Source organism: Amyelois transitella, chromosome 2 (assembly GCF_032362555.1).
Source record: "Amyelois transitella isolate CPQ chromosome 2, ilAmyTran1.1, whole genome shotgun sequence".
NCBI lineage: Eukaryota > Metazoa > Arthropoda > Insecta > Lepidoptera > Pyralidae > Amyelois > Amyelois transitella.
Window position 1 is genome coordinate 8,529,910 of NC_083505.1, and position 11,992 is coordinate 8,541,901.

Here is an 11,992-nt window from a genome sequence, read left to right on the forward strand (position 1 = left end):
TTATACCTATGACGTCAATTCTCTAGTAATCGAAGAAAAATAAGTTTGTATAAATAACAAATCTATGGAAGTTATTTACTATATCAATATTGGCATGGAAAGCGTGCGGATGAGACTGTTGATAAGTTACAACGAAAGTTGTGGGAAGATGAGCATTCTTTGAATGGCTAAAAAATTTATATATAAACGTTTGTAAGACAATTTTCACAGTTTCATTATTATTATGTAAAAATTATAAGTTTTTATCTCTAAGAATTTTAATTAGGGGAGCGAGGGGCTAGATGTAACAGGGGTAAGTAGTAACATGGATTTTTTACCTACATAATGAAAGAATATACGCTTGATTTCTAACTTTACCTCCTATTTAATACCCATTCTATCATAAAAGTGCAATCAGTATCCCACCAGACGGCGCAGGAAGCGGTGCTGTGCAGGCGCTCCGATGAAGCCTGGTAATGTATTTTTTTTTGTTTGTACAATATTGATTATCGTAGACATACAATTGTTTAGCAGTTGTTGATTTATACAGATACATTTATCATTTGTTTAGTGTGATCATAGTAATTGTAATTACATTTCAAGTAAGCGACATTTTTTTAAATAGATTTTATTTCAAAAAACCTTGCCGTGGGGTATGTTGTAACCCTTTTACGGGGCAAGTTGTAACAAGTTATTATTTTCATGTTTTGAATACTTTTTTGTTGAACTTCATTGGTTCTATCTATTTCAGGATGAGAAACAACAAAAGAAAAACTGAAGGTGCTTCCCAAAACCAAGATGTTTACGAATTGGCTTCTGCTGGAGTATTGAAAAATAAAACCAGTGTACGAAAAGCTGGAAAACGTTTAAATTTATGTCATGTATCGCTATATAGATTTGTGAAAAAGAAGAAGAGTAACCAATCTTTATCGGTCGGCTATATCAAACCCAGATTGGTTTTAAAGAGGAAGAAGAAGCTAAAATAGCTGAGTACTTGCTTACATGTTCTCCCCATCTAAAATAAGACCATAGATTTCATATTTTACCTACGTCAATCAAAAGGCTGATTACTTACTTAAGAAAGAACATGTTTTTGTAATTTTTTTAATATTTTCTATTAGATTAAGAATAAAGCTAAGCAGTTTAAGTTTGTTATAACATGCCGAAGATTTATAATGCTAAATACGCTAAATGAATCAAAATTCAGATTACTGAAGTAGTTAAGATTATTATGGTTGTAGTAAGAAATCATTTTTGGAATATTTTTCTGTTGAAATAATAATTTAACTTAAAAGTCTGAACCAAATAGGTTTAGAGAAGTGTGGGTTATGTTTTTATGCCAATATAAATCGTTATAAAATATGAAACTAGTTTTTAATTCCTAACGTTACAATTTACCCCAAGCCTGTTACAACTAGCCCCTATCGCGGGGTAAGTTGTAACACTCGTCAGTTTTTTTTTAAAGCCGTTTCTACAAGAAGTCTTTACAGGATTGATTAAAATTTTACTTGGAATCATTAGTTGAATAGTTTTTCATTAGAATAGTACTGTTAGATTTCCTAAATACCAAACAAGTAAGCGTTTATAGCCAAAAAACAAAAAATTGTTACAACTAGCCCCCCGCTCCCCTACTTGTATCAATTTTATCTACGTTTCACAAAATAAAATATTTTAACAAAACTAAATTGAATTTGATTTACTCCTTATACTCGTTACATGTCGCAGGAAAATGAAGTAACCAGAGATTTCTCGAAATCCCTAGGGATATCACGAAATCACGGCATATGTGAAATATTCTTAATTACGACGCCTTCTTTCTAAAATAGTCAGTGAAATGTCGTTTCACTAAATTTAATCTAGTGAAATGTCAGAGAAACGGATACCTCCCTGTAAAAATCGTCCAATGTATCTCTCTACCTCTCTCTACCCAAACGGACACAAGTGGGAGCGGAAGGAAGCCGCCGTGGAAGCGGCCGCCGCGTCAAGAATATGAGCGATGACAGGCTCCTGGCAACGAAGCGGTAGGCGATGGCACCGTGTGGTATTAGTGGGTTCAAGCCCCACATAACCCGTCCGGCTTCCCTTACCCGGCCGGGTAGACGAAGGTCTTTCCACACGTAAAAAAAAAGGTTAGGTTAGGTTAATAATTATGTAAGTACTTTTAAAAGGACTTAGCACGAACCTTTTTCATTCTTTATTTCACTAGATTAAGATGAGTGAAATGATATATCACTAGATTGAAATAGTATTTTGTCATATCACTTATAGTTTTTAGTAAGAAGATGTATTAAATAGGGATATTCACCATCTTCCGTGATTTCGTGGTATACCTAGGGATTTCGTGAAATCTCTGATATCCTCATTTCTCTGCGACATACATATACACTGTCACTTACCTAATTCAACGTTATACGTTTCCCCAATACAGGTATTTGTAGTAAAGGTATCAATTAATTAGATTAATATCATAGGGCTTCTTGAAACTCTAAACCGCTTAATAACCTTTAGACGTGAAGAGACAAGGCTTGTGACACCCACATTTTACTGTGATGTTAGTGTTATGAAAGAAAAACAAAGAGAAATTCAGTTTGATGACGAAAGATTCGAAAAACCTCTCCAGCTACGGTTCTCAACAAAAAATATCGGTAAGCGTTACCAACAAAGTTAATACAGTGTTTATCAAACATTAAAATTAAAAGAAAATATTTTCTTTTATTGGATATTTTAATACATACATACATACATAAAATCACGCCTCTTTCCCGGAGGGGTAGGCAGAGACTACCTCTTTCCACTTGCCACGATCTCTGCATACTTCTTTCGCTTCGTCCACATTCATAACTCTCTTCATACAAGCTCGGCGGTTTCGGGTACTTTTGACCTGACCCTTTACCAGGACGTCCTTAATTTGATCAAGATACGTTCGTCTAGGTCTTCCCACTCCGACCTTTCCCTCCACACTCTCCTTGTATATCTGCTTAGTCAACCTGCTTTCATTCATCCTCTCCACATGACCGAACCATCTTAACATACCCTTTTCTATTCCTGTAACTACATCTTCTTTCATATCACAACATTCCCTTATCACGCTGTTCCTTATCCTGTCACTCAATTTCACACCCATCATACTCCTTAACGTTCTCATTTCCACTGCATTTATTCTGCTTTCATGCTTCTTTTGCCATACCCAACTTTCACTCCCATACATTAATGTCGGGACCAACACGCCCCTGTGCACAGCCAGTCGAGCCTTTTTGGATAGTTTCTGACTGCTCATAAAGGCATGCAAAGCTCCATTCACCATGTTCCCCGCGTTCACTCTCCTTTCAATATCACTATCATACTTGCCATCTGATGTAAACTTTGATCCTAGATATACAAACTCTTTCACTTGCTCCACTTTTTCTCCTCCAATCAAAATATTACATGCTGTCATTTCTTTCTCCATTTCAAAAACCAGTGTTTTAGTTTTACTTACGTTCACTTTCATTCCTTTCTCTTTTAAAGCTTCATGCATACAGTTTACCATCTCCTGTAACTCCTCCGCTGATGACGCCAGTATAACCTGATCGTCGGCATAGAGCAGACATTTGACGAGTAACTCATTCATCCTTAATCCACTTTTAGACTCTTTCAAATCTGTCAAACAGCTATCCATAAATAGGTTGAACAGCCACGGTGACGCAACACATCCTTGCCTAACGCCTTTCTCAATCTTAAACCACTCAGTGTGCGCTCCGTTTATCCTGACACAAGCACTCGAATCCTCATATAAGGATTTCAGTGCTCGTATTAAGAGACTGCTCACCCCATGCATAGAAAGTGCTGACCACAATTCATTCCTCTCAACTCTGTCATAGGCCTTTTCCAGATCTACGAATGTGCAATAGACTTTTTGACTCTTGGCCAAAAACTTTTCGGCTATGCACCGCAAGGAAAAGACCTGATCAGTACATCCCATTCCCTTTCGAAATCCCGCTTGAGCATCCCATATTTTGTCATCAGTTTCATTCCTGACTCTATTAATCAATACCTTAGCATACAATTTGCCGACGACGCTAAGCAGGCTTATACCACGATAATTTTTGCAGTCCAGCTGTGACCCTTTTCCTTTGTAAAGTGGCACGATAACAGCCTTACACCAATCTTTTGGTACTCGGCCGCTTCTCCAACACAAATTGAAAAGGCAGTACAACTGACTAGCTACTACGCCTTTTCCTGCTTTAAGCATCTCGACCGACACTCTATCACACCCAGCAGCCTTTCCCGCTTTCATACTCTTAAGTGCTTCCACAATTTCGAACATTTCAATTTCGCCTTCCATCTCATTCTCTTTTTCTTCGCTATAGCAGAAATCTTTCTTATTTCCTTCCTTTTTTTCAAATAAACTTTCAAAATAGTCCTTCCATATCTTTAGTACACATTCTTCTCCTTTCACAACGCTACCATCCTGGCATCTGATCCTAGTCAGCTCTCTGGTTATAGTATTTCCTCGGGCTGACCTTACGGATTTCCAGAATACTTTCAGATTTGACTGAAAGTCTTCTGATAGCCTTTTATCAAAATCCTCTTTATACTCTTCTTTCTTTCTAATCACAGCTTTCTTAACCAAATCTTTCATTTTCTTATATTCCTTACGTGCTTCATTCACATCTTCATCTATAACCTCTTGCATTCTTAAGTTAGCTTTTGCTGCTAACAAATCCAGCCATGCTTTCTTCTTTAATCGCACAAGTTCTTGCACATCTTTACTCATCCACGCATTTTTGTGATTTTTTCCTTTCCTTCTTCTACTTACACCACACACTTCAACAGCTACTTTCACAATTCTTTCTTTAAATTCCTTCCATCCATCTTCAATATCGCTCATTTTAATTTCCTTAAGATTTGTTTTAAACTCGGATAGGACACCTATCCGAGTTTAAAACAAATCTTAAGGATAAAATAAATTATAAGTCCGCTCAGCAAACGCCTGAGGGAGGCAACAGGAGACCCTCGCGCGGGCAGCTTTCTTGCGCAGCGTATTGCTATTGCAATACAGCGCGGGAATGCTGCCTGCGTGATGGGAACCCTTCCTAGGGGTCAAAATTTAAACAATAATGTTTTTGGCTTGTAATTTAGAATAGTTTTTTTTTTTTATTATAAAATAATTAATATTAGTTTAAATTATTTAATTAGGTAAGAACATGTTATTGCAACTAGATTTTCTAGCAGAATTCGCATTGCTAAAGAAAAGTTTTCGATTAAATTATAAGTTCTAGTATCTACATGCGCGGATGTTTACTGTCATTTTCAACTAATACACTACTATTACACACTTCTTCCTCATGAATAAGATTCATAATAAGTAAATCTAAACGTAATACTATAATCTCGATGAAATCAGGCAATAGTTAATTAAATCTACATTTTAGGAGGAAACCCCAAATGGAGAGGCCATCGACCTGGACGACGTCTTACCTAAAATTGGGGAATTTGGGCTATACCAAAAGCTTTTACTTTGGCTTGTGTGTTTGCCAGCATGCCTGCCCTGTGGATTCTGCGCCTTCAACCAGCTGTTCATGACAGACGTACCCGATCACTGGTGCAAGGTCCCAGAATTACAGAACATGACGCAAGCTGAACGCAAGGCGCTCGCTATACCACTGAAGGTATAATTATTATTTTTATATACAAGTTTGGTGCACAGAAATAAGTATCTATTACATTCTTTTTAGGTACTTCGAATGTGAGATAAAAATATTATAATTTTTTAAGTAGAAGATGTGACAATTTCTTCTTTTTCTTTAAGGTGGATGACAATTCCACGTATGAGAAATGTGTTCGATATGCAATGAAATGGACTTTTATACAAAACATTGGGTCACTGGAACCTAACTCTACCTGGCCACAAGAACCCTGTTGGGATGGGTATGAATACGATACATCTGAAGTGACCTCATCTGTGGTCATCGATGTAAGTTATTTTCATACTAAATTCAAATTCAAATTTTCATTTGCAAATATAAAACCTAAACCTCAGTATTTAGGGAAAAGTACCTAGAGAAAACTGAAAAATTTCTTCCTTATTATTTTTCATTATATTGTCATTATCATTATGATATATCTAATAATATTCTGCTTTTAAGGTCGTAATTGTAATATACATGACTTTTCGAAAAAAAGGAAATACGTGACCTTCGCAAACGGTAACCACACCGAAATAAAAAGTATTTATCTAAATTTTATATAACAAAATTTAGTTTTATATAATAAAATCTATTGTCTACTTGCATACTTATGTACCCCGCAAGGTATATAGAAGTGACTATATATACATAATAAATAGACAGAACCAAAAATCTTGAAAAGACTGATAGGCCACGCTCAGCTGTATGGGTTAATGATATAATTGAAATTCAAATACAGGTTGCTAGCCCATCGCCTGAAAAGAATACCAAGTCTATAAGCCTATCTTTTAGTCGCCTTTTACGACGTATACAGGAAAGTAATGGATTGGTCCTATCCATTTTTGTATTAGTGTTGGGAACCACGCGACTAAATTTTATATTATCGATTGTTTTAATTTCATATTTCAGCCTGCGATGCCTACAACATTTATCTGCTACGCAGATGCTATGAAATGTCGTAGGCATTGTTGTTTTTTGTAGCATTGTGTAGCAGTCTTATCCTATTGTCGGTTGTTTACCTATTTAAAAATTTATTTTTAATTCCACAGTTCGATTTAGTCTGCGAATATGATGTATACCCCACCCTCGGATTAGTAGCTCTTAATGTCGGCGGACCGATTGGAGTTTATGCGTTTGGACTTCTAAATGACCGCATTGGTCGTAAAAAATCATTTTTCGCCTGTCTTACTACATTACTTGTAGGAAGTATAATGACTGCATTTGCACACGAATATTGGGTTTGGGTTTTAGCCAGAATGATAGTAGGACTTACCATTCCCGCCGTGTACCAGATACCTTTTATTATATGTGAGTTTCAATTTTTGTTACGATTTTTTTTTAAATAACTTCAACTTCTCGCACATATTAAATATTGTTTTGTTCTTTCAGCGCTGGAGCTTGCAGGTCCTAACTACAGATCATTTGTAACAGTAATGACATGTGTATTTTACACTCTAGGTTTAATTATGTTATCTGGTATCACGTATTTACTAAGAGAGTGGAGGTCACTCGCACTGGCCACTTCAGTACCGTTTTTATTTTATTATGCATATTGGTTTGTTTTACCCGAATCGCCGAGATGGTTGTTGATGAGAGAACGCTTAGAAGAAGCTAACAAAATCCTGAAAAACATTGCGAGAGTAAATGGAAAAGAATTACCTGAAGAATTTACTACGAAGCTTCAAAAACAAGTATTGGAACAGAAAAGAAGAGGTTTCAAAGAAGCCGAAACTGCAAGTGTGTTTGCTTTGTGTAGAACACCCAATATGAGGCTAAAGACTTGTTTAATAACTCTAAATTGGTGCGCATCAGAAATGGTATACGTTGGGCTAAGTTATTACGGTCCTGCTATTGGAAGTAACCAATACATGAGTTTTTTTCTATCGTCAGCTGTAGAAATACCAAGTTATATTGTATGTTGGATACTTATGGACCGAGTGGGAAGAAGATGGCCCCTATGTTTGTCAATGGTTATTAGTGGAATATTCTGTATAGTAACAGTTTTATTACCAGAAGGTACGGTGACCTAATTTCCAAACGTATTTAAATTCAAAATATATAGTGTTCTAGCTTTCTAAATGTAATAGATACTGTATATTCTTTCACTATAGTAAAAGCTTCATTTTTCCAGATGCTCAAACGGAAACCCTTATCCTGTATTTAATATCCAAATGTTTTATATCGGCGTCCTTTTTGATAATATATCCTTATGCTGGGGAACTATACCCGACGGAATTACGAGGTGTTGGAATTGGTACATCAGCATATATAGGCGGCTTGGGCTTGATTATAATACCCTTTATTAATTATTTGGTAAGATAAGAACTTCGATCAATCTTTATTTACTTATACTAGTAGGTATATTACAATGTATTAAGATGGTATCTTGACCCTTTAAAAGTACAAAAGCAATGTAAAATGGTAATTTTAAAAAACTCTGGTACCTGCATGCATACTTACCGTCGTAAATTAACAGATTCGCTTGCTAAAAAGGAAGTCAGAAAAAAGGTAAAGCCATTCGATAACTACATATTTGTAGGATGTAGTCCGACCAACATTCTAAATATAATTCATATGTGGGAAAGGGTCGTACAGCGAAGGACTTCAAACTATGCCTAAGACAAAACAATTTTTTTAGACGTGTACCTAATGAAATATCTAGACTACATTTATAGAGTGTTTTAGGGTTCTAGCAATTTGGTATTGCCCTTAGTGGTTATGGGCGCCGTATCTGTTGTTGGAGGATTAACTGCTCTTCGTCTGCCAGAAACTCTTCACACTCCGCTTCCACAAACAGCAGAAGAAGGAGAGGAGTTTGGAAAGGATTGGAATTACGCAGACTGTTTTGTTTGCGACGGTCAGAGGTGCGTACTTCGTTACGGTCACGGCAAAAAGTAGAAATAAGTAAAACGGTTCCTTAATCTAGTTCAGACTAAATTTACTTAGACTTACTTCTTAAGTACCTAGCACACTAACCACAAAAACTCAATTAAGAATTTACAACTTCGTAAGTTGTAAGTTCTGATTAGAATCCACACAAGAAAAATTGTGTTGATCCGTACACATAACATGGTAATAATAAAATAGCATTTACCTTTTTAGGGACATTTTCCTTTTTGCAGACAAATTTCAGATGCAGATTCCTATGAAAATTTAGATCAACTGGAATTAACTCAGGCTCCCCTCGTAAATGACGAAACACAAGAGGTTCCGAATATACGAAGACCATCAATGCGCAAACTTGTAAGACAATCAAGCACTGTTGAGACCCAAAGAGATATTGATGGCAATATAAATATGACGTATTGGTTTTAATACATAACTACTTGTACATGATATAAAGAGTTTGTTTTCCTGCTTCTGTATCCTACTTCGCGCGTATAGAACATATATAACTATGTCAACAAAAGGATTCACCGCAGTTCTTATTATGTACAACCAACACATGTGCGAATTTAGCTGATCAACTTAGTAATTTTTGACGAAATTTTTCACAGTTATTAAATCAGTGACATCCTGCCGAAAGGCTGACCTTTCGTCGACTCTTGACCTGAGTCAAGAGTACCTTAATCGACGAGTAATGATTATGGATGAAGCGAAATAAGGATTGCGTGTGGTAAAGTGGAAAGAGTAGTCTCTGCCTACCCCTCGGGGAAACAGGCGTGATTTATTCATTAAATATATACATTTAAGAAACAAATTACACAGATTAAAAACTCGAAGTAAGTTCGAAACTTGCCTTACTTACTTTATTTTTATTGGTTTATTATTTTTATACACAATTTACAGGTTACTTAGGTATTTAATATTAACCTAGCTTTTACCCACCTGCCAACCTAGCTTCGGTCGCGTGAATTAAGCACCATTTACAAAACCCGACGAATTTAATTTTAACGCCATCTAACAAAACAATGACGAAATTAGAACAACCTACAAAAAGCAACTAATTAAACGCCACCTACAAAAGAATACAGGTTTTTCGCGAATCTACTATAAAAAACTATAGTTTTTACCGGGATGAAATACTTTGTCCTTCTCAAGACTGTCGATTATTCAAACCTGATATTTCAAGTAGAATAAATCAGTAGATAACCTGTGAAGAGGTAACAAATAAACTTATTTTCATACTTAGGTATATTATTACTTGGGTTACGACAAGCGCATTACCGCTGCGCCACAGAGGCCGTATAATATGTCTACAGTAAAGAGGTTTATCACAGTAATATTCACAAGCAAGCGATGCTGTAGACAATTTTATCCTCTTTGCTGTAGACTTAAGCAATTACGGAAGTATGTATACATAAGAGTATATCAATAAACGAATTTTATTTTAAATCTTCCCTTATTTAGAATGGAGCTGGTCAAGTCACGACCTACGGATTAATTTTCTCAGGCTCAGGTTTTGAATACCTTAAATAAGACTTATGCCAGAAAAAGGACCATATATCTCCGATTCATAGGGATGGAGTGCGACCGGCACACACAAAGATGAGAGAGATTACGTGACTTCTTTCTTTGAATATACTAAGAATTTATTAGTAGTCGTTCACCAATCGATTTTGGGAGCTCGAGAATTTTAAGAGTTTTTGTGAATTCTCGTCATGCTTAACTGTTAACTTACTATACTACTTAGCCTTCATCTCTTTTGAAGTCATTTGAAAAAACTGGCTTGTATCCAGAGTCGCGCAAATTATTACAAATTAAACTGTTTTTTCACAAACTAAACGTCATTGTCACAGTCATCTTATGACAAAGAAATAACACGCTAACAAAAGAAAAGCAGGCAGGCTCTATGCAGGCACGCCGTGCGAGTAGCTTATCAAAGTTTTTTTGTATTGTAGAGAACAAAACGCCGATGATTTGTAATGTGAATACAAAAGAACAGAAAGACGACTGACGAGTACCTAATGCGAGTTCAAAGTGATAATTTAAAGACTTGTAATCAAAAGCATTTGAAATGTATTCTCAGAAGAAACTTATGTTAGCCTGCATTCTTGTAATAATCTTTACAGCAATAGCAGTTGCACATTCTCATTCTCACTCACATGACGATTCGCCAGCTTATAAATACTCAAAAAATGCCAATGAACAATACAAAACAAAGGAAGAGAAGATTACAGAACCAAACTATGACTTGTATATGAGAGCATTGGGTTCTACTGTGTTTATAAGTTTGGTTCCCTTCTTTATACTATTTTTTATACCTATTGATGGTACGATTGAAAAGCAACCACTATTGAAAGTATTGTTATCATTTGCTTCTGGAGGGCTCCTTGGAGATGCTTTCTTACATTTAATTCCACATGCTCTAGTCCCTAATAATGGTGAAGGAGGACATAGCCACAGTCACTCGCATGCTAACCCTGATGAAGCACATGGACCTCACGACATCTCTGTTGGCTTAGGAGTCCTTGGAGGAATCATAACATTTTTAGTGGTTGAAAAAACTGTTCGTTTGTTTAGTGGTGAGCATGGACATTCACATGGCAATGATAAGAAAAAGAGTGATGAAAAAAATAAGAAGGGAAAAGGGAAGGAGAAAAAGGAAGATATCAAAATAGCTGGCTACCTTAATTTAGCAGCTGATTTTACACATAACTTTACAGATGGTCTAGCAATAGGAGCTTCATACATCGCTGGAAATAATATTGGATTCATAACTACTGTAACAATTTTACTGCATGAAATTCCTCATGAAATTGGAGACTTTGCAATTCTTGTTCAGTCTGGATGTTCAAGACGAAAGGCGATGTTTTTACAGTTATTAACAGCGTTTGGTGCAGTATCAGGAACCTTACTATCTATATATCTTCAAGGGTCAAATGAAAGTCTTGTATCTTCCTTAATTTTACCATTTACGGCTGGTGGCTTTATTTACATTGCTACAGTGTCAGTCATTCCAGAACTCCTAGAAAATTCACACAAACTATATCAATCAATTAAAGAAATACTAGCTCTTTTAGCTGGAGTGTATATGATGGTTATAATTGCACAATATGAATGAGTCTAATAGTGTAATAAAAATACATAGGAACATCACATGTAGCGTATGAAGACTTTCTTTAAGATTCTTATTTTTAAATAGAGATTAAAAATTATTCTCTATTACTATGTAAAAATATTATATATAAGATAAACCTTTCTTTAATGTTACTGAAGTCATACTATAACCGGAAAACATTTTATACTGCAGTTGCTAAAATTTCTTATTGATGACAATATATTTATTTACATACACATGTTTTGTTTAGACAGTGCTTATCTAAGTTTAAAATATTATTTTACTATGATATGAATGTAAACTAAGAACATGGATAATAAATATTTTTGTTATATATTACACC

At 35.6% G+C, this 11,992-nt stretch overlaps 2 protein-coding genes across 2 annotated transcripts; both read left to right on the forward strand.

Moving 5' to 3' along the window:
- Nucleotides 1-2,570: 2,570 nt before the first annotated feature.
- LOC106133583 (carcinine transporter) lies at nt 2,571-8,963 on the forward strand. Its single transcript, XM_060947039.1, has 8 exons — nt 2,571-2,630; nt 5,397-5,630; nt 5,771-5,935; nt 6,698-6,956; nt 7,038-7,664; nt 7,780-7,961; nt 8,334-8,512; nt 8,771-8,963. The coding sequence occupies exons 1-8, from the start codon at nt 2,571-2,573 to the stop codon at nt 8,961-8,963; spliced, it is 1,899 nt and encodes a 632-aa protein (XP_060803022.1).
- A 1,445-nt stretch (nt 8,964-10,408) lies between these two features.
- LOC106133610 (protein catecholamines up) lies at nt 10,409-11,988 on the forward strand. The gene has a single exon (XM_013333403.2). The coding sequence runs from the start codon at nt 10,606-10,608 to the stop codon at nt 11,650-11,652; it is 1,047 nt and encodes a 348-aa protein (XP_013188857.1). The 5' UTR covers nt 10,409-10,605; the 3' UTR covers nt 11,653-11,988.
- The last annotated feature ends 4 nt before the right edge of the window (nt 11,989-11,992 follow it).